At 34.9% G+C, this 27,222-nt stretch overlaps 1 protein-coding gene across 3 annotated transcripts in view; it reads left to right on the top strand.

Moving 5' to 3' along the window:
* The first annotated feature begins 3,100 nt into the window (after positions 1-3,100).
* The window catches only part of Coq2 (ubiquinone biosynthesis protein COQ2, mitochondrial), a 70,366-nt gene continuing 46,244 nt past the window's right edge, over positions 3,101-27,222 (top strand). The window contains exons 1-3 of one of the 3 annotated variants that reach the window (XM_035365591.2): positions 3,149-3,258; positions 9,213-9,301; positions 13,752-14,184. In XM_035365591.2, coding sequence (XP_035221482.1) covers positions 13,872-14,184 — 313 coding nt within the window. In that variant the 5' untranslated portion in view covers positions 3,149-3,258; positions 9,213-9,301; positions 13,752-13,871. Of the gene's footprint in view, positions 3,259-9,212; positions 9,302-13,751; positions 14,185-27,222 lie in introns of all 3 variants that reach the window. The other 2 variants (XM_035365592.2, XM_035365590.2) reach the window with 2 other exon arrangements.

Here is a 27,222-nt window from a genome sequence, read left to right as displayed (position 1 = left end):
GAATTTTGTGTTAAGGATTGCTATTCGTATTTTACCATCTTTACCAGAAATGGTCTGATCGATTCTTCCTGATAACCTTTTAAGTGGAGTAACTGATTATCTTTAATAATAACCATTGTATTTTCTTTAGATTGTCCTTTGAAAAATACCATTTCTTTCGTTGTTGCAATTAATTAAGATAGTCAGTTATCCATCGTTTCCATATAATCTGTATCATTTTATTTAATTTTTGCCATCTTGACAATCTGCGTTCTGACACATCTAAAATTTGAGGTTCTACAACATTAATTTGTCACTAAATAGACATGAGCTTTTACTTCTACGCGAGAAAAATCGTTTTAAACATGCAGTAAAGTTAAATCAAATTCTAAATGAATCGCTTTTGTAACTAAGCAAACAAATGTTGTTATATAAACTTTATGTAAACTATCTTTCCTTTGATTTCTATATTTGATTAGAAAAGGGCCAGCAAAATCCAAGCCTGTGTTATGAAAGGTTATATTTGGAATTCTGTAGCAATCTTGCTTTTAAGCAAGAAGAAAGGAGATGAGGACTTTGGCTAACGCCGTTTCCTCCAGTTCGTAAGGAGATTTGGAATTACACGTTCAGGAGGTAAATCGGCCATTAATTGATCTGAAATGATAGGTTTATGACGAAAACAAATTAAGCGTTCGTGAATTGTTTTTCTAGCTAAGACCTTGCCACCAATGGGCCAAAACCTTTCCCTAACAAAATGTAACAATGCTTGAGGACCATCATGAAAATTTTTCAAATGATAATGAATAAATATTAGCTTAGTAAGCTTATGATTTTTTTGGCAATAAAATTTGATGTTTAGAATCATAATTAATTGTGGCATGAGTTAAGCGACCGCCCACACGTAATAATATCTTTTCCATCTCAAAATTGGATTTAAAGTTTTTACCTGACTTTTGATTACTCTCTGATCTTGAAGTGATTTAATCTCCTCTGCAAATTCTATTACCTGAACCATTTTTATCAAGTGCATTTCCGCATCTTGAAACTCACTACTACTAATGGGGCCTGTTTTCTTCATTGGACCTTTCAGATTGGAGGGAAACTTGAAAATAAGACTTGAGATTCTAATTAGTTTAATATAAATATTTGTTGATTCAAAAAGGGTATTCCAAAACAAGTTTAAATTGCAGTTCAAATTAATGTGTAAATGTTTTTTATGTTCAGCATGATAAGCAGGAGAATCTATGAGAGTCTTGTTAAGTTCAAGTAAAGAAGCATCAGTAAGTTCTCTCTGTTCAGGACCATTCCACCACAAAGAAGATATCACAAGTTCATGAGGATAAGCACCACAGGAAATCAGATCTGCAGGATTTTTTGCTTAGGATACGTGCTTCCAGTGTCGCGGCTCTACTAGTCTTTGGATTTTGGAGACTCTATTTGCAACTAAGGTCTTCGAAAGATGAGGAGAAGTCTTCAACCATGACAGTGCTATCGTTGAATCAGTGCACAGAATGATGTCATCTAAATACATCTTCAATGAGTTGCTAACTTTCGAAATCAGATGAGGCAATAACAAACATGCACAAAGTTCCAAACTTGGAATAGATAAGGTTTTCAATGGAGCCATACGAGATTTGCTGGCTAGTAGCGACACAGTTCAAGCAGACAACTGCACCATAAGCGGCTTCCGAAGCATCTGCATATCCAATGAGTGAAATCTTGCTGATTGGAGAGGATGCAACGATTAATATTTATGTTTTCCACAATCTTTAAATTTGAAACTATTTGTTGCCATTCATAAGCAATAGTTGCGAAAAGTGCTTCATCCCAACTCAGTTTTTGAACCCATAATTTCTGTATAAATATCTTGGCTTTGGTGATTACTAGACCAATCAATCCTAAGGGATCATAAAGTCTGGAAATTATAGATAAAATGTACCTTTTGGTATATGATGATTTCGCCTTTATTGAGACTTTAAAGCTGAATTCATCCTTCTGAGAATTCCGTGTAACACCTAAAGTTTTAACCACATTATCACTTTTGGAGGAGAATGAAAATGGCTATCCAACAGTTCAGGGGAATTAGATTTCCACTTATGCAAAGTCACTCCACAACTATGGAAAAGCTGTATAAGCTGATTTTTCAACTTCCGTGCTAAGTTTGATGAATCAGAGATGACATCATTATTATAACAGTCTGACAAAACAGCTTTGACAGCTTCAGGATAGTTATGTATTTCATCATATACAACTTGCTTTATGCATCTAAAGGCTGAAAATGGAGCACATTTAGTACCATAAGTCACCGTTTTGAGTCTATATGTCACAGGTGAGTCACTAAGGTTCTGTTCGAAGGTCCAAATCAGTGAACTGAAGAATCTAATACGAGTAAAAAATGTTAAGGATGGAGAATGTCAGGTGAATATTTATGCTTTTCTTTGGGAAATGGGGAATATCTAAGAGAGTTGATGCAGTTGTTAGGACATAAAAATATCAAAAATATCTTCCTGGGCTGCTCCCGCTAAAAGTAAGTCATTCAAGCTCAAGTCATTTGAGCTTGGGGAACTGGCATTAAACCAAACTCTTAATTTTGTACTTGATTTCTCTGGTCTATATATTCCATGATGGGGAAGGTAATATTCAAGTTCCGGTTTTGAATTATTATCGACCTTTTCCATATCGTCCCAATTTTCATATTCTGTTATGAAACCTTGATATGAATGTTGCAATGTATTGATTTTGCTAAGACGTTTAACTAATTGATTGAGTTTAATATTGGCTAAGTGCTTTGAATTTTCTAATTGTTCGTCTTTCGTAGGCATTTTTACGATAAATCTACCATCTTCATTTCGTCTGGAAGTGCCTTTGAAATGTTGTTCACGGAATTCTTGACTTTTCTTCACCAATATTTCCACTAACCAAAATTTTTCTACCAGTCTATCAATATTATCAAAATTACCGAGAAGTCCACAATAATTCTGACAATTTTCAAGGGATGTTTTCAAAGAACCAGTAGCTATATAACCAAGCACAGAATTTCTAAAACAGTGATTTCGTTGAGGATTTTAATTGTGCGTTAATAAAAATGTCATAAAATATTTCTGCTAATATCTGGCCTTGGCTTTCCTCTCACAGGGAACTTTCCCTTTCATCTTTAAAGAGAAGGAGAATAGTTATATATGGGGGATGCTCATTGGACGGGAAGCAGTTGTGACATTACGTAATGAGTGATCCTGCATGTGTTTATTCCAAAGCATGATGTTTGAAGTTTTAAATTTGGTATATCTCTTTCGTAGCTACTGTTTCTTAATAATGCAATTAATGTGAAATTACTGTGTGTGTAGTAGTTTGTACTTAAATCATAATCACTAATATTGTCAATTGACATCTGTACTTTTCAGTTTCATTATATATATATATTTTAAACCGGGAAAACTTTCCGTATATATAAGAATTTAAATTAAGAAACATTTTGATATACAAATAAAATTTATATATCTTATGTTTTGTTCCTGCCATATACTGAAGCGAAAACATTTGACAAAGAAATATGGTAATTGTATTATGTGTAACTGCTGATTCCATTATGTGTTATAACGTTAATGAGTTTCCAAACCATAGCATATGTCGCTTTTCGTAATTCTTATAAAATTTGGATTTTCTTGAAAGATTTAACAAATGAGCAATAGAAATGATATACATAAATTGCATGCCATGTAGGCAACGTGAATTGGGAATCAGTTTCCCGAAGGAAGTTTACCTTGAAAGAGAACTGGCCTCTTCTCAAGGTAGCTGTCACTGTAATTAACCCTTAAGGTGGTGCTGAAGTAAAGATGATATACAAACATAATTCAGTATGTTTTAAAGTTCATTCTAAATATATATGAATAATTTGTAATTGTTATTTTTACAATTGGTATTGTTCCTATTAGAACGAATTAAAGAACAGCAAGTCTTTATTATGTTTATCTAATATTTCAGTCTACCTAAAAATAAAAAAAAAATAGTTATTGGGCATTGTTTTAATATATTTCAAGTATTGTTTTGTAATTTTAGAAATGGTTTGTATCTTCTTATGCATTAGAGATGATTAATAATTATGAAATTTTTCTTCACATTTCTACTTCCAAAATTGGGTTAGGAAGAAGATTGTAAATATTTAACCTATTATGTTTTATTTACATCATACAATCAGATGTAAATTAATCAAGCAGTTTTTAAATGTAATTTCTGTTTATTCAAAAAAGTTAAATTGTCATGTCAAAGCATATTTAGTATTGAATATTATCTGTCTTAGGAGATCACATATTTCTCTCCCTTGCATTCTTTTGCTGCTAGTTTTTTTAGTATATTATTGTAAAACTCCAGAAAAATAGTAACAATATTAAATATGTGCACAAATAGAAAGTATTTTGTATAACTAAAGAAAAGTGTAATTAAGTTGATAAATCCTTTGAAATATATAATATAATCATAGCAAGGTATGGTAAAAATATATTTACAGGTGCCCCTTGGCAAAAATTAGTGATTTGGGGTGGTACATCGATACTGAGTTTGTGCAATTCTGTAACTTGTTATTTTGGCTTTGTGTAGTGGTGAAAATCGACACTACACAAAGACAAAATAACAAGTCAAAGAATTGCACAAACTGGGTATCCATGTACACATCGACCTATTTTCACTTAAAAAAAATTGGAGAATTGCACAAACTTGTCATTACACACTCTCTTGGGTTTGTCCATTTACACATCAATCTATATTCACTTAAAAAGTCAAAGGAGCAGCCAGCAAAAAATATGTAATCTCAAAAAATAAATAGGATAATCAGTTTAACAGCAAAAAAAATCTGAAAGGTTTCAGATTTTAAATTACATCCAAAGGGGCGTTTTTTTAACATTTTGTGTGTTACATTTATTTATTAAATATCGCGTTCTTGGCACTTAAACCATAAAATTCAGTTCAACAGCAATATTGCAAAATAGTTTTAAAATGAGCATATCTTTAGAATTTCTGATACAGAGACTCATACGCCGGAGATATATATACATATATATATATTTTCTGTGCAATTTTGCGGTGGCTTGCTTTGAAATTCGTGAGTTTTTTGTTAAAGTTTTACAAAATATGAAATTGATAATAAAACAAATTCCAAATTTCACATTTGGTCCTTCCACATGCCCATGTTCGTAGGAGGATTACGTCATTTAAAATTCGATGATTCTGTGTTGGGCAAGGGCTTACACATGTTAGATAAATACATTGTTATTTTTTGGTTTACATGGTAAAATGGCTGAATGGGTTAATCTTTGGATTATGGTAACTTGGCGAAAATTTGGCGACCAACCCTGCTACAGCAACCTGCTAGTTTTTGTTTGGATGCTATTTTGTTTTTACAAAGTAAAGGCTTTTTTTTTTTTTTTTTTTTTTACACTCAACATTTTTTCCCAACAATCTGCTAGCCGAATTACGCTTATGCTTATGGAACAAAAGTGCTTAATCATGACGAAGATTAGCTGCGAAATTGGGAGAAAGTGCAGAATTGCAAACTGCTTGCCGCGTTTTTAAGAATTGTACAGACATGGTAACCCTGTACACGTCGACCTATTTTCACTTAAAAAAAATCCCAGAATTGCATAAAAATGGCCTTGCGCACACTCTTCACTTTATCCATGTACACTGTTAAAGTCCTAGCTAGTAACCTTTATCGCCTTACCAAAATGTCGCCAAACTACCTGTTACCATATTGCAAAGATTAGCCGCTGAATGTGTTGTATTACCACAATGTGAGAAATATACATACATTTAGACAGATTTTTCATTATTTAATTCCTTCAAATATAATGCAGGACTCTAACATTTGGTGGCAACAGTTTGAAAAGTGAAATGGACATTTATAGTGAACCAATGCAAAATTGCAAAACGAAAGCAATAGTCCTTCAGAGACAAAACTGCTTTGGACTAATAAACTGCATTTTAAATCAAACAATGAATAACATAAAAAAAAGGGAAATTCGTCTTAGCTCTGCATGAAGGAAATATCCACTTACCTTATTTACGAATTTACGAGTCTTCAGTCAAACAAAATTCCTTGACAGCATCCAATCACTTCCTAAAATTATCTGAACTAGAATCTGTATACTGGTGTAGCCACATAAATTCATAAAAAAATAAAAGTAAAAAATGTCTGATGTTCGACCATATGCATTTTCTTCCTACAAACAGAACACTTAATAATGGCTACTAAGTAAACCTTTATTTACACATCAGTCAATTAATGTTTTTTTCCCTTTTATTCCAAATCGTACAGAAACTTTAAATTAATCTTACCACATTCAGCCATTTTACCGTGTGAACCACAAAATAACAATGTATGGTTGATCTTTAAAATATGGTAACTGGTAGTTTGGCGACATTTTGGAGGCGATAAAGGTTACTACCTGGGACTTATAATAATGTGAGCAGTACTCAGTTCCGATTACGCATTATTTTGTGTGGGGGAAATGAGAGATCATGGGATATGTCATGTGATATTAATGGACGAATTACGGCTCTTTAATCGGAAAAGGGGGAATTTAGACAAGTATCTGTGGATGTATATTATTTTGTATTAAGCTTCATTGTGTGTTGTGTGAAGTAGGGTTGAATAATTTTGGGATTGTATGGAGCTGTCTAAAGTGAATAGTAGATGTGATAAAGAGAATTTTTTTTTATCAAATTCGGAAAAAAACTCGTTCAGTAATTTTATTGAATCCATAATAAAAGTGTATCCACCATGTAAGGAAGATTCGGAAGAAGATTAGGTTAGTTAGACTTTGTTAAGAATGTGAGTAGTATTCAGTTCTGATTACGCATTATTTTGTGTGAGGGAAATGAGAGATCATGGGATATGTTATGTGATATTAATGGTCGAATTACTGTTCTTTAATCGGGAAAAATCTGGCAATTTTGTATTTGGCTTTATTCTGTGTTGTGTGAAATAGTGTTTGTGAATTTTTGGATCCCATGGCCGTAACTAAAGTGAATTCAAAATGGGTATTTAGTGGTATTGAAAAGGATAGTAATAAATGTTTTTTAAGGTTGTGCGAGAGAGAAATAAAGATGTTTTATTATGTTATTTATTTTACCTGGTATCTTGCTTTGAAAGATAAGTATAGAAGTAAGAAAAGTGTATCCGCCACGTAATCAAGATTCTGAAGAAGATTAGGTAAGTTAGTATTTTTAATTATTTGAGGATATTATTTTTATGCATTGTTGTAAATGTAAGGTGGAAAGGAATTTGGTATTATTGGGAAAATTGTTATTAGCAATGATTTAAAGTAATTAGGATTGTAAGGTAATTTTTATTAATTTAATGTATGTGCTCATTTATATTTTAAGTAGTGTTTTTGAATTTAATTATATTTTAATGAAATGATAGTTATTTTGTGAATTTTACGTTTGTAGGAATTTGGTATACGTTTAAGTTGAAATAAACGTGCATGGAAATAATTTAAATATTTGATATTAAGTATTTGTAATGCTTGAGGTATGAATTCGTTGGTGAAGTTTATAATGTAATAGATGATTTAGAGGTAAAAGTTTTTGGATATTCTATTTATTTTATATGTGGAAATGTTGATATGTGTAAAGGGTAAATACTTTTTCGCGATCATGTAATTTCATATATGTTCTTTTTACCGGGTTTAAAGATTGAGAAAATTGTCTTGTATTTTCGTGAAATTTTTGTAATTTATGAGAAAAAAGCAGTGTACATGGATATAGTGAAGAGTGTGCGCAATGCCATTTTTGTGCAATTCTGGGATGTTTTTTTAAGTAAAAATAAGTCGGCGTGTACATGTTTTATGTGTATGTGTTATTTTGAAAAATGTGTAAGGAGAATGGTATTGTGCAGTTTTTCCTAATTTTGCAGTGAATATTTGTCATGATTAAGCAGTTTTGTTTGATAAAATTTCTAGCATAAGTGTAATTCGGCTAGTAGATTGTTGGAAGAAGTGTTCAGGAGATAAAAAGAAAAGAAACATGTCTTTACTTCGTGAAGACAAAATGGTGGCGGGGAAAAAAAATGGAGGGTTGCTGTAGGAGAGTTGGTCGGCAAATTTTTGCCAAAAAATCGCCAAGTTACCATAATGTAAAGATCAACCACAATGTATTTATCCAACACACACAAGCCCTTACCCAAAATCCGACACACACTTTCCAAATTTTTTCCGATGATTCAAATTCACTGCAACCAATTACACCATAATAGGGGTTTCCATAGCATTCAACTACTCAGTTTGCCATAAATTGAAACACCAACCTAGTGATAATCCAAGGGGCACCTTTAAATCTACTCTAACCTGGGGTACTTTTCGTACTGTGGAGCAGATTCAGAAATGTATGCATTGTGTATGTATACACACCCATACATGTGTACTCTCCCGTTCTGTTGGGCCGATTGATGAAATTCAAATTGTGTTTTTCATCTTTCGAAAGCGCGACTTAGGTATTTATTAGATTTATGTATAGCATTGTTGAAAGCAATAAAACATCAAATGTGGTTTTGACACTTTGTTAAATTTATTTGGAAGTAGAAACGATGTGACTTTCTTTTTTTCCGCTCATGCACAATGTAAAAAGATAGGAATGAGGTGCCTTTTTTCCGTTCCGGCATAATGGAAGGGAAAGAAAAATTGGTTGCCACATATTAAGAAGTTTGCCAAGTGAATTATTTTTGGCTCAAAATGAAAAAAATTCCGCCAAGATAAATTTTTGAATTTCTTCATAAATTTCACACCAAATTTTACAAAATTTAATATCTAGGCATAATTTGAGTAGTAGAATTGAAATATGGAAAAAAATTTGGTATGTTATTTCAGAAAAAGTCAGATTTTGTGTCAGAATGCCTATGTTGGAGCAATGCTATATATAAATCTAATATATATCCTAAGTCGTGCTTTCGAGACATGAAAAATGAAATTTGAATTTCGTCAATTGGCCTAGTAGTACGGGAGATATATAACTGTCTTTTTTTTTTTTTTTTTTTCCGCAGTGTACATACATACTTGTTCACGTTTCTGAATCTGCTTTCGATAACAGAAAAGTATAAATAATAGCCTGTCTTTGTGTGCTTTTTTTATTATTTAAGCAGTCTCTTCAGAAATATTTTTACTGTATTTTTCTCCCTTCTGGTTTTCCATGCTATATATAAAATTGGGAGGAAATGTGCAAATAAATATGGCATGTCTTTACAGATAGCTTTCCAAAGAAAATGGCATGCATTGAAATGACACAGAAGTATAAGAAGGCGTTAAGAACCAGTTCATCAAATTCCTAAGTCCAGGTTGTGGGACCAATGTTTATAATTATCAAAAATTTATCATAAAAACCTGTATTATTGTAATATAGTTAAGATCAGCCAAATGTTAGGACTGAGTAATATGCTAGGTATTAGAAAAATAGGTAATTATATTGTTATGAAATGTCCAGGCGCGGTAAGATAGCTTCTGAGCAAAACAGGTTTAAAGTTGCCACATTTTGTGAGAAATCTCCCATTTGGCAATATACCGTGGACGGATGGAGAACCTTCTGGAGCGAATTTTTACCGGTTTAGCCCAGAATGTTCTCGAACACAAGCCGAAAGCAATATAAACCCTGCTGGTATGCAGAGAGTTAGTGTCGATCGAGTTAGTCAGAGTCCATCGAGTTGACAGTGTGTCAGTGAGTGTCGAGTGTGTCGTCAAATGCACTGAAAGAGTCTCTTAGTGTATTGCAGTTACTGCATCATCGAGAGAGTGTATTGAGCTCCGGGAACGACTGAACCGAGGAATTGAGAGCTATACTCTGTGTGTCGTTGAGTGCATCGCAAGTTGTCTCGAGAGTACATGGAGTTCCGAGAACGACCAAGCAAAGTTGGGAGCTGTACTCTGATGCTTTGCAGTGAAGCTGTCTCCACCGTTATTGCCTGATAGTGTGAAGGCTGTGTCGCTGAGTTTCAGCATGTTTATAGTTGTTCTTGGACGACTGTAAAAACCTGTTTTGAAGCCGTCTTGATTATTATTGGATAAATAAAGTGTGTTTCGATACTTCTTTGAGTGCTATCATCGTTATTCATTCCAAATCCACATGGACATGAAAGAAGAAAAAATAAAAGAATGTAACAACTGGTGTCAGATGAGGGATTTGAGAGTGAATGCCAGTGACCCGCCTGCAGAGGAAAGCCATGGCATAGGAAATGAGAACTTTGATGGACTTAGCTGAAATCAAAGCCGAGGGAGAAGAGCTGATAGCTGAGATAAAAGCCTGGTGAGAAGAGCTGAAAGCCAAGATAAAAGCCAGATGTGATGAATTAAAAGGTGGCTATGAAGAGGTGACATCTGAGATGAAGGCCAGACGAGAAGAAATGAAAGTTTGCCCAGAAAAGCTGCGAAAAATGAAAAAAGGCAAAGTAGAAATGAAAGAATGCGAAAATGTGACTGTTAAGTTGGTAGAAACTGATAATGAAGTTACAAAATCGCAGGCAGCAAGTATTGAACCATCTGAAAGTGCATGTGATGCAGAGATGGGAGAAGCTGATGTATATCTTAAGCAGTGTTCTGCAGTATTGCACGAAAATTCACCCACCTCTGAAACTGTGTGAGCCTTATTGTGCAGGTTGTGCAGACAAGGACTTGATTCTAAACCTGGATACTTCTGCTTGTAAAGGATTGAATTCTATTCATGACCCTGATGCAAACATCGGAACTGGCTTTCAAATTCTGGGCTAAACCGGTAAGAATTCGCTCCAGAAGGTTCTCCATCCGTCCTGGCTGTCAGGAAATAGAGGTAAATGAGCATGTACCAGCGGCTGAAAATACCGAGGTGAACTATATACATGATGTGAATAAACTACTGAGTGGTGAACAAACTGTTTCAGATCTTCCTGTGGATGAAAAGTGTGAAAGGACTGAGTCTTCAGACTCTATGCAAAACAGAAATGCATATGAGAACTGCAATGGAAAAGTATTTGACCCAGGTATAAATAAGGAAAACACCAAGACTGAAATTCATTCTAAACTTTAATTTGTGTAATTTAAAATTGTTATGCATTTAATTTGTATATATAATGTAAATATTTGTTTCTTATGTTACTTTTTTGTTTTGTTTGTATGGAATTCACCAAGGGTTGTACTGCCAGGCATGTGCAGTCCTTGGGAGGGGGCAGTGTTATGAAATTTCCAGGCATGGTAAGATAGCTTCCCCCGCAAAGCTGGTTTAGGGTTGCCATAAGATAGCAAGGGTAAGGCAGGTTTGCCACATTTGGCGAGAGATCACCCATTTGGCAACAAAATTGGTGATATGCCATGGACGGATGGAGAACCTTCTAGAGCGAATTCTTACCGGCTTAGCCCAGAATGTTCTCGAACACAAGTTAAAAGCTATATAAACCCTGCTGGTATGTGGAGAGTTAGTTGAGTCCATCGAGTTGACAGTCAGTCAGCGAGTGCTGAGTGGGTCGTCGAGTGCCCCGAAAGAGTTTCTTAGTGTATTGTGGTTACCACATCATTGAGAGAGTGTGTTGAGCTCCGGGAATGACTGAACTGAGTAGTCGGGAACTATATTCTGTGTGTCGGTGAGTGCATTGCGAGTTGCAGCGTGGAGAATTTCAGGTTTCTTCTTGCCATCCATACTTTCATAAAATTTGTCATTATGTTGCATGGATGACAAGAGGATCATTGGTTTATTTTGCTTTGGGACATACAAAACTGAAGTCATATCATCTTGGAATCCAGTCAGTCTTCTGAAACAAAGGTAGGGCTGCGGCCAAATCATCAGAATTATTGAGATTTAAATTTTTGTGAAGTCCTGCAAATACATAAAATAGAAATTGAGTACCACACAGTTGTCTAAATTCTAAAATTTAGAAAAATAAAATAAAATGAAATTTTGAGAAAACTTACATATTTGGATGGGTTGGGTCTTGCAGACCCAAGATAATTAACACGATGAAATAACTCCCACCCGAAAGAACCTGATTTGTTCCAGGTGCATGTGTTAATGATATACTAAAAATATGAAGTTAGATGGAACATTAGTGGTACAAATACTGCCATCTGTCTAAAATAATAAAAAACGCATTTGCCTGGGTCTTGCAGACCCAACACATGCAGTGGCAGGTTTAGTGATAATACAGGAAAAAGATTCTCAAAGATTGTGAAAAGTTTACTTTGAGAGAGAAGTGCATTAATGGAATGTAAATGCTTTTTTTTTTTTTTTTTTTCATAAGTAAAATGCCAGTGAATCATAATAAGAAGCATGCATGTTTTGTATTACATAATAAAATTTAAATTTTGTTGCATACAAATAGTAATGAGATGGTTTTGTATTGGACCTTAATCAGTTTAAAAACTTGAATAATTTAAATGCAGGGTTTTTTATGTTTTTTTTAAGTTATTTTGTTTTAATACCAAAATTTTTTCAGCACCACAAAGAACTATTTTTGATTTCACTTTGAAATAAAATAATGTCCACAATAATTAGATGATGTAACTAGTCGACAGTGTATAAAATCTTTCATTTATCCTCAATATTATTATCTGTTGCTTTATTGGAAAGTTTTTCAACAAAGCTGGATGGTTATCTATTGCTTGTTGCAGTTTATAGGATGTGCTTTGTAAATCTGGACATAGAACAGAATTCTTTAGCTTGTCTTCAGTAAAAATAAAAGGCAGCTATTTGATGAGAATGGAAATACTGGATTAAGTTTACATTTGATTTATGGTAGACTGTAGTCTGAAGAGTATCACTCTTTCTTGAAATCAAGAGATAAAAATATTTAATGCTTTTGTGAAATTTGTAATCACAAACTGTGTATTGGGGATATTTTTTGAGATGATTGAAGAAAGTTCTTTGAGTTCAACTTTTCAGTATTTCCATAGAACAAAGATACTGATGTATCTCTTCCAAAAAATGAGTTTTCTGGGAAACTTAGTAAAAACAAAATTTTCTCTGTATTGCATATAAATTTCAACCAAAATGGGATGACATTGATGTTCCCATGAAGAGGTATTTGTAATGTTTTCCCATTGGCTTTAAACAAGGAGATGGCCTGGAAGGTCTTATAGATGTTGGGGATAAATTTGGATGTAATTCTTAGTTTTTCAGTCAAGGTTTTCATGAAAATCATTTGGAATTAATGAGGAGCAGATGTGTGCATGGAAACAAACATTTAATATTTATGGTTAAACATGTAACATTTGGATTGATTGCTTTTGGAATTTGTGTATGATGTTTAGTTGTAGCTTGCACCTTGTTTTGTTGTCCTTTATGAAATTAGAACATAGTTTGGCAAGCTTTTACTCAATGATAAAAGTCTACTGTTTATGAAGGTCCAACTGGATAATCTTCTATATGAAAAATTATGATGCAGGATCAGGTTTGTTACCAAGATAGTATTTTATGTCAGAATATTCAACAATTTTGAGTATTTTTAAATATCTTGTATGTGTGTGTGTGTGTTTTTTTAAGAGTTCCTCGCCTATAATGCCTATATTATACTTTTTATCCAACCCGAATAACCAGACTTATTATATTTGTCCATCTAAGACAAAGTTTCTTGTTCTTGAATATGAATACACTAAAAGTGATATTTTTCCTAATGAACATAAAAATTTTCACTGTTATATTTGAATGTATACTTTTTTTTAATAAAAGATTTATTGATTATTATCATGTTTAAGTAATAATGTTTGTTATAGAAAACAAAACTCTAAATTTGAATTTTTCTTTATTTTAATTTTTTTATTCCTAAATAGGGGCTGGAAATGGTTTTTGTTCAGAGAGATGTAAAGAATTCCATATCAGACTTTCATTTGAATCTTATTGTACAAATTTATTCTAGTTGGTGATCATTTCACCCTTAAAAAGGAAAGAAAATGTGGAGACATTTATTACAAAACCAGAGAAGATATCTGAAAATGTTCTCATCATTAAATCAAACAAAACATGCTCTGTTAAGGTTTTCGTCTGGCCCATATGATAACGTCGGGATCAACAAAATATATAGAAATAGGAGTTGTGTAAATTTCTGTTTCTTTTCCACAAAACAGACCTTACAAAATGAAACTGAAAATACAAATTTACATATAATTGATAAAGAAAAACTGACTGTGATGGAAATGCTTGTAAATAAGGCTCCTTCTGGTCTTCAACCATATTTAAGATTAATGAGAGCTGATAAACCCACAGGTAAATAAATTTTATGTATTTATTTTTTACTGCACATATATACATAGGCTATTTTTGTTTCAACCTCTGATGGGCTATAAAGAAAAAAATGGGTGAATATACAAAAAAGATTTCATTACCAAAAGTAATGTACAATATAGGTTATTTCTCTACACAATCACCTTGACGATTGAAGCATTTGTCATATCTGTGAACAAGCTATGTAATACCCTCTTCATAAAATGTTCCTGCCAATGATTGGAAGCGAGTTGTGATGGTTTCTTTCAGTTCAGGGAAAATATGAAAGTCGCTTGGTGCTAGGTTGGGACTATATGGTGGGTGTTTGAAAATGTCCCATTGAAACTGCTGATGGAGCCATTGGGTTACATGAACGCTGTGATGGCAGGCATTGTCATGGATCAGAACAATTCCAGAAGTCAGCATGCCTTTTCATTTGTTTGAATAGCTATCAGTAAGCTTTACAATATGAATCTGTGTTAATTGTTGTTCCAGGCTGCATAAACTTGACAAGCAACACATCTTTTTGGTCCCAAAAAACAGTTGCCAGAGCCTTATGTTTGTTGAAGTTTCGTTTGAATTTTGTGGGTGTCTTTAGAGAATTTGTGTGCATCCATTTGTTAACTTTAATCTCTGTTATTAATCTCAGGATGGCTAGGGGTAAGTTGGGCTTTTACTTTTCATTCAATCAATACATATATACATATCGTTACAGAACATTCTTAACTTTAATCACATTCTCTCGCTTCCCGATTCTCGATTGCCATCATTCACCCCCTATCCGTGACTTTTCTACAATGCCATCTATCGGCTGATAACACTCGGTCATTCTGACCTGATAATCGTCCTGATTGTTCTGAGTACAAATCAATTTTTTAATTAATACAATTTTCTACTTCAACTCGTATACACATTACTTAACGTACATATTACTGATACACTAAGAAGAATACACATTATACTAAAATTTGATATGATAATAAACTTACTCAAATATTTTCACATAAAAAAATTCACATATTTTTGATACGTTAGCATAATAATAATAATCAAAATTTTTCTGTAAATCATTACGGGGCCCACCAGCGGCCGAGCGGTAAAGTCGCTGAACACTGGTAGTTCGGTCCGAGGTTCGAATCCCGCGAACGGGCTGGCTGCATGGGCGTTTTCGTGGTTTTCCCCATGAACGTGTATACGAGCCAGTTTCCCTTAGAAAGTCCTCCACGAAGGCATCCCTCACCTTATGCAGATAGCCCTCGAGGCTTTGCCATAATGACACACACACACTGTAAATCATTACTAAATACGTGATACAGATGGAGGACAAAATAATACGAACACCTGGGAAATAATGGAAAATCTTTATTAATAGGGAGTTGGACCACCCTTTGACTGAAGTACAGATTGATTGCGACGTGGGATAGATACGAAAGGTCATGGACAATATTTAAAGGAATATTAAGCCATTCCTCCTGCAGAGCGGTCTCTAATTCCGAAAGTCGGGATGGAGGGGGAAATCGGGAACAAAGTTTGGACTCCAAATATGTTTTTAAATGTTCAATAATATTCAAGTTCGGAGACTGAGGGGGCCAAGCAAGATGTTCAATTGTATTGTCATGCTCTTCGAATCATTCTTGAATACACCTAGCAGTGTGGATAGGGGTGTTGTTGTCTTGAAAAAGCGGTCACTTACCAGGGAATACATTCTGAACAGAAGGATGGACATGATCTCCTAGAATGTTTAGATAGTGATTGGATGTGATCCTTCCATGCAGAATAACAAGTGGCCCAGGACTGCACCAAGGTATCGCACCCCGTACCGTAATGGCGCCACCCCCATGCTTTGCAGCCAGCAAGAGATAGTCGGGACGAAACGCTTCTTTGAGTGTTCTCCAGACATAAACGCGTCCAGTCATCTGAAATAGGGTTAATGACAGTTCATCTGACCATATTATCTGTTGCCACTGCTGTGGGGGGCAGCCTTTGTTATCTCTGCACCACTGGTGTCGCTTGAAAGCATTAGTTGCTGTCACCAAAGGTTTACGAATTGCCACTCTGCCATAAATGTTCGCAGCAGGAATTTCCCTTTTGACGGTTTTTGTTGAAACGGTGTCCCATAGATGACTGTTCATTTCGGATGTTATCTCGGGTAACGATTGGGTGTGCTTTCGGGCTACTGTGTGCTTCAAGACCCATCTATCCCTATCAGCCAGTTTTGACTTTCAGCCACTGTTGTGCTTTGAAGACGTCGTCTTACCCTCTTTCGTGTATGCTGTCATAATGGCTGATACCCTACTTCTTGTACACCCCACAGGGTTTGCTGTTTCTGTAACTGATGCTCCACTTAAACGCACTTCAACTATCATTCCTCTTTGGAACTCTGACTGGTCTGACATTTCAACTTCTCACAGACAGTTCGATCAAACCATGCAACGCAGGTGACTGCTGTTGAGAGACGTATACCTTCCTCTTCACACTCACTAGGTGGCAGATTTCTGTTGCAGGTGGCGTGGCTGTAATGCAGGTGTGAAATACGTCATACTTTTTCACAGGTGTTCACATTATTTTGTATATATATATATATGAAATAACTCGTTTGTTATCAGTCCTAAAATGATAAGTTCAAAACAAATGCACTAAAGTCTTTCAGCTAATGTTCGAAAGTTCAAAGTCGATTAATGTTCCAAAGTTTTTAAAGTTTTCTGTCAGCAAGCATATGTAGATAAACTCATACACGCAAAAAAAAAGGAAAGATCTCACCTTAATCACATAGGAGAGCACTTCCATCATTCCTTGCAGACAGATCTGATTAAATTCCATCGAGGAACCAAGCTTGATAACTGATCAGTATCTTGATTGTTGCCATCGTCATCGTCATCGTCAGAGCTTGCATCGCACCTCCGTGGCTTCAGCTGGCTCACATGAGCAGTGATAGTGAAGCAGCGACCTCGATTCTTCGCTTCTAGTTGAGTTATTCTGTAAGTATTGCTAGGTAATATGTCCGTTATTATAAATGGCCCTTGATATTTTGGCTGTGTTTTGGTAGGTTGACCTGTAGCCTTAAGAGCACATCTCATCATAGCGATTTCTCCTTGTTCGAATATTAGTGTATGACACCTCTTCCCATTGAATCTCTTTCATTTTCACTTGTTGTTCTTCAATTCTTCCTCACGCTTGCTCTTGGATTTCTCGTGGGTCTTTTCATGTATCTGAATCTTCATCTGCTAACTTCCTAAGTATTCCATCATTAAATCTAGGCGAATACTTATATAGCATTTCAAATGGAGTCTTATTTTAGTTTTGTTTACCATGTCATTAACATTTCTTTCCATCTCTTTTATTTTTGAATCCCAATTTCTGTGTTGTTTATCCATCAAACATGTCATTATCGTTCCTAAAATTGTTCTGTTAAAGCGCTGTACCATACTATTGGCTTGGGGGTGTTTCGTAGAATTTAAAGTATGATGTATTCCGTTATCTGTATACTACTGTTTAAATTGGTGAGAAGTAAACATTATAATTTATTATTCTTTCTGGTAGTCCAAAATCATTAACAAAATTCTTCAAAGACTATAAAACATTTTTAGCACTAGTATTCTTAACTGCAAAAATTCTCACGAACCTAGTCATATTATCAATTATTGTTAACAGTTCTTGATTACCTCTCAAACTCTTTATGAAAGGACCCAAGTGATCCATGTGAACAATAGCAAACGGTGTTTTACCAGGTTTTTTATGGGATATAACAGTCCTTGTTGCTTGCCACCTGCTGCTTTATTCATAAGGCACTCAATACATGCTGATATGTGTCTTTGTATGTATCATTTCATGCTTGAGAACGAATATAATTCCTTAATTTTGCTAACTGTTCTATCCACAGAAAAGTGACCAAATAAATCATGGAATTTCAACACTACACTCTTCCTCATGCTTTTAGGAATCGCATATAGTAATATCTCCTTTCCAACCACTGTGGTTTTCCAAAACAGTCTTAATTCTTTTTAAACATGTAATTCCTAATTATTTGTTTCTCCTCAGCAGTTCATTCATCTTGTTTCTTCTTGAAAATTTCGATAATTCTTTCCAGATCTTGGTCAGCATGTTGTATCATTAGTATTTGCTCTTCTTTGGTTAGGAGCTGGCAAACTTCAAACTTTTCAGCTATTCTTGTCATCGGCTTCCGATACATGACCTCTGCCCAAAGCATCGATATGGGGCAGTCTTTTTCCTGACCTATGCTTTATCTCAAAATCGTATTCTTGAATCAAACTACACCAACAGGTTATTTGACGATTTGTAGTCTTCTTCGCATTCATATATCTAAGAGCTTGACAGTCGGTAATAATTGTTAATCTTATGCTGATTAAGAACTGTCTTAATCGGCCCAACATCCATACGATGGCCATTAACTCCAATTTGCTAGAATGATATTTTCTCTCTGCTTTAGTTGTTTTCTTGCCGATGCAATAAACAATATGCCATTTTCCATCTTCTTCATGTTGCATTAGCATTCCACTCAAACCTTCCACTCTTGTATCACAATGGACTTCAGTATCTGCATGCGGTTGATAGTGAGTTAATATGTGCTTATCAGTCAGTTGTTTCTTCAATAGTTCGAACGACCTCTTTTGTTCTTGCTTCCACTCGAAGTCTCAATTCTTCTTTGTCATTCGGGTCAATGGTTCGCTTTTTAACGCATACTTCGGCACAAATCGTCTGAAAAATCCAGTCAGGCCCAAAAATCTTTGCGCTTCGTGCACATTCTTTGGTTCTGGAAATTCTGTTATGGCTTTTATTTTTCTAGAGCCCGGTCTGATACCATCTTCGTTTATAATAAAAACCCAAGAAGTTTACTTCTCTTTTTCCAAATTCACATTTAAATAGTTTCAAGGTTAAATTTGTTTTTCTTAGGCATTCTAATACCTGTTTTAATTTGAAAATCATCTCTTCCCAAGATTTTGCAGGAATAAGTAAATCATCCATATAACACAACACTTTAATGTTCAATAAGGTGCCTAGGACATACGACATTAGGCGCTGAAAGTCGGCAGGAGCATTTACTAACCCAAATGTCATCCTTTCGAACTGTCCTTTTTCATCTGAAGTAATGAACGCCATCTTCAATTTAGCTTCTTCACTTAACGGTATTTGCAAATAGCCATGGGCTAAAATCCAGAGTAGTGAAAATATTACATCCTCCTAAACATTCTAAAAGATATCTATTCGAGGCAAAGGGAACTTATCCTTTATTGTCTGATTATGAAGTCTGTGGTAATCAATTACCAGTCTATATTCCTTTGTTTTTTTCTTTATTAGTAACACTGGACCAGCGTAAGGCGATCTAGTTTCAGAAACTATCCCATTATATTTCCACTCCTTAAAAATTTCTTTTATTACATTACGTTCAGATGCATTTGTTTTATACAGATGAGAAGACGCAGCCTTACTCCCGTCAATTTCTTTGATGTCCATTTTTATTACATCCATGCAACCTAATTCATTTAAATTAAGAGCAAAGCAATCCCTAAATTCATTTTCTAATTTTGAGATATCAGTTCTTTCATTATCTGTAGTTGCCTCATCAAATTTTATATCATCTATCTTTATTCGGTGAATATTTTGAGAAATGAAAAATACATGGTTTTCTTCTTCATCTTTGCTTATATTGGGAGTGTCTATTTCCTTTAATTCCCAATCTGTTATATCTATTAGCCTGCTGATACACTGAATTCCTTTTAATCTGATGTTATGTCCTTTGTTCATAATTGGGACTGTTACCCTACTATTTGTAACCTCCATTACTGAATCCGGACTTCCATGTTTGTTTTGAAGTAAGATTAGTCCATTATTTATATCTGGAGTTACAGAATGCGCAAAGTTTATCGTGTTACTTTTTATTTCTATTTGTTTCTCAGAATATAACTTAATGTGTTTACGCTCCGTTTCGTTTATCAATTGCACGAATGGAATTTTATTAGCATACCATATGCTAAACGAATCCCCTATTTTCCCATAAGCCAACATTTGATTGTTTAAAATATCTGTTGTGTCTAGTGGTGTGGGTTCTGTGCATGACGCAACTAAAACAGACTAGTTCACGGCACAAACATTTATTTCTAACTAACTAATAAGACAGCAGCGATGCGCTATTTACGCAGTTACATTACATTCTACTCTCGTTCACAGAGGTTCTCGGGTATAAGAGTACTGATACTCGCGAAATCAGATGCTACATCCCTCCCCACTTATTTAGAGATTTAATCTCTGAGGAGCTTTGCGGATGCGCGAAGATCGTCTAAGTCCTGGTTGAGGTTGCTGCAACTCTTTATCAGGATCCACTGGAAGGACTGGATCAGTTTTCCTTGGAACTGACGATATTTTCAAGTCCGGCTGAAGTTTGCACAGCTTCACTTCTTTGTTCAATGTCCTTGTCCAGAGCCTGTGGCTTCACGTTTCCATCTGAAGTAGCAGCCATACGAGGTTCATAGATTATCGGTGCAGACGGAACCTCGCTCCCTACCGATCTGATCTGATCGACGTGCTGGCGCAGTAAAGTTCCTTGAACGTCAATGGTATAATGTAGCGCTCCATCCTTATTTGTCACTCTGCCAATTTTCCATCGAGAATTTGCCGATCTATAATCCCGATTGGCAACCTTTTCTCCGATCTCAAAATTTCTGTCTTTGAAATCATAAGTATTCCTTCAGATGCATTCTTCCACTCTTCGTTTAAGATTCGGAACAACTAAATCAATTCGAGTTCTAATTTCTCTTTTTAAGAATAACGTTGCTGGACTTAACAAGGTTGTCATGTTCGGTGCCTTTCTATAATTCATGAGGAATATGGCAAGTTTTTGCTTAATATTTCCTGGAAAACCTTGCATTGCACATAATGCTTGTTTAACGGTGTAAACATACTGCTCTGCCTGCCCGTTACTTGCCGGTTTAAATGGAGCACACGTTTTGTGTTTAATTCCATTATTCCTTATAAAAGTTTCAAATTCTCCTGATGTAAACTGAGGACCATTGTCACTCACCACTACTAAAGGCAGTCCGTATCTTGCAAAACAGTCTCTCAAGCATTCAATTGACTGAAAGGAATTTGCTGACTTTAAGGTATACACTTCTAACCATTTAGAATGTGCGTCAACGATAATCAGGAACATTCGTTCAAAAATAGGGCCTGCAAAATCTACATGAATGCGTTCACAAGGCGCGCTTGGATATTCCCAGTGATGGAACCTCCTTACTGGATCTGATTTGAACTTAATACAATCGACACAGTTCCTAGAAACTTCTTCAATATCATGATCAATTCCCTTCCAAAAGACGTAGGATCTGGCGATTGCCTTCATTTTAACGATTCCTAAATGTCCTTGGTGTAACACTTCGAGAATTTTAACTCGGAGTTTTTTCGGAACAACTACTCTCTGATCACTCATTATACAGTCATCTTGTAAGGTGTACTCGGCTTCCCTACCTTCCAAACTTTCTCCAGATTTTAATTTCATAAAAAGACTATTTAATTCTTCATCAGCTCGCGTTTTCCGAGCTATCTCCTTAGCTGTTACCGGGAGAGTTTCAATTTGGGAGAGTTGGAATATTTCAACATCATCCTTAATGCTTAAATCTTCGGACTTAAGAGGCAGTCAGCATTACCGTGTTCCTTGGTATTTCGATACACAATATCAAATTGATATGCTTGCAATATCAGTGCATAATGTAAGAGTCGGGTGGCTGTGAGGATAGGAAGTCCTCTTTTCGATTTGAAAATAGCCACTAAAGGTTTATGATCTGTCACCAGAGAAAAGCATCTCCCCTTTAGATATAGATAAAACTTTTTGACAGCCCAAACAATTGACAGTGCTTCTTTATCAATTTGGGCGTATTTCTGCTCCGTGTTAGTCAGTGTCCTCGACGCGAATGCTATAAGGCTTTCTGTTCCGTCAGATAAAACATGCGAGAGCATTGCCCCAAGACCTACCGGAGATGCATCAGTAGCTAGCATTAACGGTAATGTGGGATCATAATGCATTAAAACTCTGTCTGAACAAATTTCCTTTTTTATTTTTTCAAAAACGATTTGACAGTTTTTTGACCAACTCCATTTAACATCTTTTTTTGTTAAATTATTTAAGGCATGGGCCAAAGTTGCCAAATTAGGGCAAAATTTGGCATAAAAATTCACTAATCCCAAAAAGCTTTTGGACGTCTTTCGGCGTAGGGGCATTAGCAATTGCCGAAATCTTTTCATCCGTTTTATGTAATCCATCGGCGTCAATTTTACGCCCTAAAAATTTAATCTCATTTTGAAAGAATTTACTTTTAGTTAAGTTTAATTTTAGGACGTGCTCCTTGCATTTTTTGAAAAATATTTCCAATGCCTTTAAATGAGACAGATCATCCGGTTCTGTCACTTGAGCATCATCCATAAAAATTTTAATTCCTTCAATCCCCTGAAATAATCCCTCAATATAGCACTGCCAAATAGCTGGGGCAGCATTTAATCCATAAATTAAGCGTTTACAAATATACAACCCCTTATGCGTGTTTATTGTTAATAACCGTTGGCTCTCCGGATGCACCTTCATTTGTAGATAAGCATGACTGAAATCAAGTTTCGAAAAATTTTTTCCTCCATTACCTCCATTAAGGCATGAAAATATTTCTTCGAGTCTTGGTAATAGATGCTGTGGCATTTGCAAATTAGGATTCAGAGTCACAGAATAATCAGCACAAAGCCTAACGGATCCATCAGATTTAACATTTGGCACAGCTGGTGTTGCCCATTCTGAAGTCTCAACCCTCTCAATGATACCTTCTTTCTCAAGCCGATCAATTTCTGATTCAACTCTATTTTTTAATGCGAAAGGTACCGGTCGTGACCTACAAAATATTGGTTGAGTATAAGTTTCAAATTTAGCTTTACTTCGTGATTGTTAATTTCAACTAATTTACCGTCAAAAATTTCCTTATACTCCTCAAGGAATTTTTTTAAATTCAATTCACTAGAAGTTTTCAATGCTTTGATGGCATTCCAATCGAGATTGATTTTATAGAGCCATTCTCGGCCGAAGATTGTGTCCAAATTTTCCTTCACAATGTATAGATTTAAAACTAATTTTTGACCTTCGTATTCAACTTTAACAGGAACGTATCCTAAAGGTACCACCTTATCACTCCTGTAAGTTTTAAAAACTAAATTTGTAGGCTGAATCTTTTTATTGAAAATTTTTCTAAATTTATTTATAGACATTACCGAAACTGTTCCCCCAGTATCAAGTTCCATGCTAACTGGTTTGTTTTCAATTTTAACTTGAACCATTATTGGCGGTCTTTTTGGCTCTTTCTCTCTTAACATGTGCGTTCTGGAGTTAAATCCATAGATGGGGACCTCATTTTTCGAATCATAATCATTATTTGCCTCAACTTTCTTTTGTTTAACCTGTCGGTTTTTCTTAGACAAATAACACGCCTTTTCGATATGTCCAATTTTTTTACAAAAGCGGCATTCACTTGTTGCAAATCTACAGTTGTTTTTATTGTGATTTGCTCCTAAGCAACGCGAACAAGTTTCATTTTTACCTTTATTATTCTTAGCAACAAAGTTTTGTTTCCACGGTTTGGACTCATTTTTATTGGTTTTAAGTACCTTCAGTTCTACGAAATTTCCTATAATCTCATTTGCACCCTTAAACGCCTTTTCCATCGCCAAGGCTATCTTTAATGTTTTCTCTAAATCGATGTCATTTTCCTGAAATAATCGATCTAAGATATTACGATCTCGTAGACCGCTAACGAAAACATCCCTTAACATGGTACTTAGCATATCCTCTTTATATTCACAAGGAATCGCTAACGAGCGTAATTCAGTGACATAACTACTAATTGATTCCCCCTCATGCTGTTTTCTGTTAACAAACATGTGCCGACTAGGTATTATTAAAGCTTTAGGATTTAAATGATTCTTAAGAACCTTTTTTAGTTCGGTAAAATTTTTATCTGAAGGATTATCCGGAGAGAGTAAATTTTTCAACAAATTATACAATTTTGCATTCAAGCTTGAGATCAGAACTTTCCCACATTTTGCCTCTGGAACATTTTGAATGTCCAAAAAAGCCTCAAATCGTTCTATGAACGAATCAAAATTTTCTACCGTTTCATCGAACTTATCAAAAGAAACAGAAATTTTGTCTTGTTTATGTTCCGATTTCTCTTGCAGTGCGACCATTAAAGCTTCATTCTGCTTTATCAATTCTTCAGTTAACTTCTCCATCCTTTCAAAATAAAAATAAAATAACTTTCCTACCTTTTGCAGTTTTCAGGGAATCCCCTAAATCCAAGTTTCGGTTTTGCCACTACTTTACGCATGTAACCGAGTGCGCCGAGTCGGGAACGATTTTCTTCTCACACAGCCTTGTCGCCAACTTGTTGTGTCTAGCGGTGTGGGTTCTGCGAAGTGCATGACGCAACCAAAACAGACTAGTTCACAGCACAAACATTTATTTCTAACTAACTAAGACAGCAGCAATGCACTATTTACGCAGTTACATTACATTCTACTCTACTCTCGTTCACAGAGGTTATCAGGGTATAAGAGTACTGATACTTGCAAAATCAGATGCTACATTTGATTGTTTAAAATCTCTCTCCCAATAATTAGGTCATACGGCTGTACCTCATCATTTACAATAAAAAAATTCGCGGTTGTTTGGATTTCGTTGATTCGAAGGGAAACATGAACTTTTCCCAAGGTCATTGTAGATGCGTGATTTACGCTCCCGATTCCAAACCTTTTTTTTGCTTCCGGTTGAACTGTCAATCGTAATTTCGAAAAAACCAAAAATTTTAATACACTGACAGCGCTTCCAGTATCTATCAAACATTCGATCGGTTCACTGTCATTAATTATTGCTTTCTTCAAATATGTTGAAACGTCAAATAATTGATCATGATTCATTGCAACACTATATCTTTCATTTTGTCATTCATCATTTCTTCACGACTCTTTGTCTGACGCGGGAGGCATTTGGTGTCACAAATCAAGCTAGAATGTTTCCGCTTACATGTCAAGCAGCACTCTTTTAATTTACGTGACCTAACCATAAGATTTTTTTGCAGACATAAAAAACATCTTCTGTTTTGTTTCAAACTTTCTAATTTCTGTTTGCGTTCCTTATCACAATTTTCGGAACTGTGCTCAGAATTATTGCAAAAAAATGCAAATTTTCTGAAATGTGCTCAGTGCGGTTGCATTAGGAATTGAATTTTGCTGCTTCCCTTTAAAAACCTGGAATCTATTCCTCTTTTCCCAAAATTTATTAACTGACATTTTATAGTCTATGCTTTTAACTGATTCATTATTTTCTCTTGTTTGTCAAAACAAAAATGTTTGTTCTCGTGTTTCTGTTTCTCCTCTAAGAAATTTTAATAATTCTGTTACATTCCAAGAATCATCTTTTTCATGCTTCTATAAAAATCTAGTACAATGGAGTCTGGAATAAATTTGGTTATCAGGTTCAACGTTTCTTCTAACCTTCTTCGGAAACATACAATGACCTGACTAGAACAGAGAGCTTACTAAAGCTATGTTCACTAATTGTCGTAAGTAGACAGGATACAGACGAAGGGTATACAAAACCCTTTATTTTTTCTTTATATACAATGACTTCCGTACTTCGGAATACAACGACCCTCCACTCGGGGTCTAACTTAAAAGATATCAAAATAAAACTAAACTCTAATTTAACTTTAGAATAAGATTGGCCTTATAATAACAGGAAGCATATGTAGCACAGAGACTGTGAACACTACAATACGTTTAATTTATCAAGAGGATTAAAACCTCTGGCCTGGAAGGCAAAGTAGCAACTGCGTAACTTCTAAGGTAAGCGGCCTGCTTCGAACTCACGGCTTCCTCTCTTCTGCTTGGCAAAAAGGCCACACTTAAATACTTGGCGTTCGCCAGACAACTTTGCATAAACTTCTTCACGCTTATAATTCTGGCCGGAAGTAGAAAATAAGAAGTGATAGTAAAGATTTAAAATAAAATAAACGTTAGTAAAACTTAAGATCCTTACATACTTCCCGCCAGAGTTAATTAGTTTGAAACTGAGGTCTAAAACGACCTTGTTGAAAACTTTTAGCTCTAGAAACTAACGCGAGGCCAACCTTTTACAATCATAACTTAGCTAGAAACTAGAAAATTTTAAAAGAAAGAAATTTGTTACAATAGCAGCTCCCGGAATATACAACAATCTTTTTTCTTTTTCATCTGTACTGCATCTAAACAGGAGCTTTATTCAATTCTGGTTCCTTCCAGAGATCTGGAAGGAAAACTAGTTTAATGAAATGTTACAGAATGACATTGCAAATAACATATAGAATATACTTTTCTTAACATTCTTATTTCATTCATGACTATTTTAATTATCTCTCCCCGTGCTCTCTGACATGTGTTGTAAAAGAACACCAACCACGAATGTGTTTCTGTCTACGTGTGCCACACTTCCTCCTACAATCAAAACACTAACGTGTTAAAATTCAACATACGAGACCTCTTAAGACACCCTAATTCCAACTCTAGACCCTGAGGTACTATTCTGAAAGTGGCTAACTCTAAAGTGTAGCGTCAGAGAGCCTAACTACATCATTCAACCTTTAACACATATTCACCATGATTTAATCTTTACAGTCACACGAATAACAAATTTTTAACATTACTTTCACTTTTACCATATCACGGTATTTCTTAACATTCAAAATAACAGTTCACATGTATACAAGAACATATCAACATGCCGTTAATTTTACACATTTGAAAACATACATTAGTAGTACATTGTTAACTTCTATTCTTTTCAAAGCAAGTGCCAATTCTTTCTACATTGAAATAATACTACATTTCAAAAAGTCTTTCAGACTAAAACTTCTTTCTTGTTAGAATGTTTTAAATAAAATTTATACAATAACTTTTTACAATATTTAAGTCTTTATACAACGCTATTATACATCAACTTTAGTTTTACGTGCGAGTAATTGA

The sequence above is a fragment of the Stegodyphus dumicola genome, chromosome 9, assembly GCF_044657685.1.
Source record: "Stegodyphus dumicola isolate Sdum_Otavi_A_Nest chromosome 9, ASM4465768v1".
NCBI classification, from domain to species: domain Eukaryota; kingdom Metazoa; phylum Arthropoda; class Arachnida; order Araneae; family Eresidae; genus Stegodyphus; species Stegodyphus dumicola.
The sequence above is the reverse complement of the archived record's forward strand: the minus strand, read 5'-3'. Positions and strand labels throughout refer to the sequence as shown.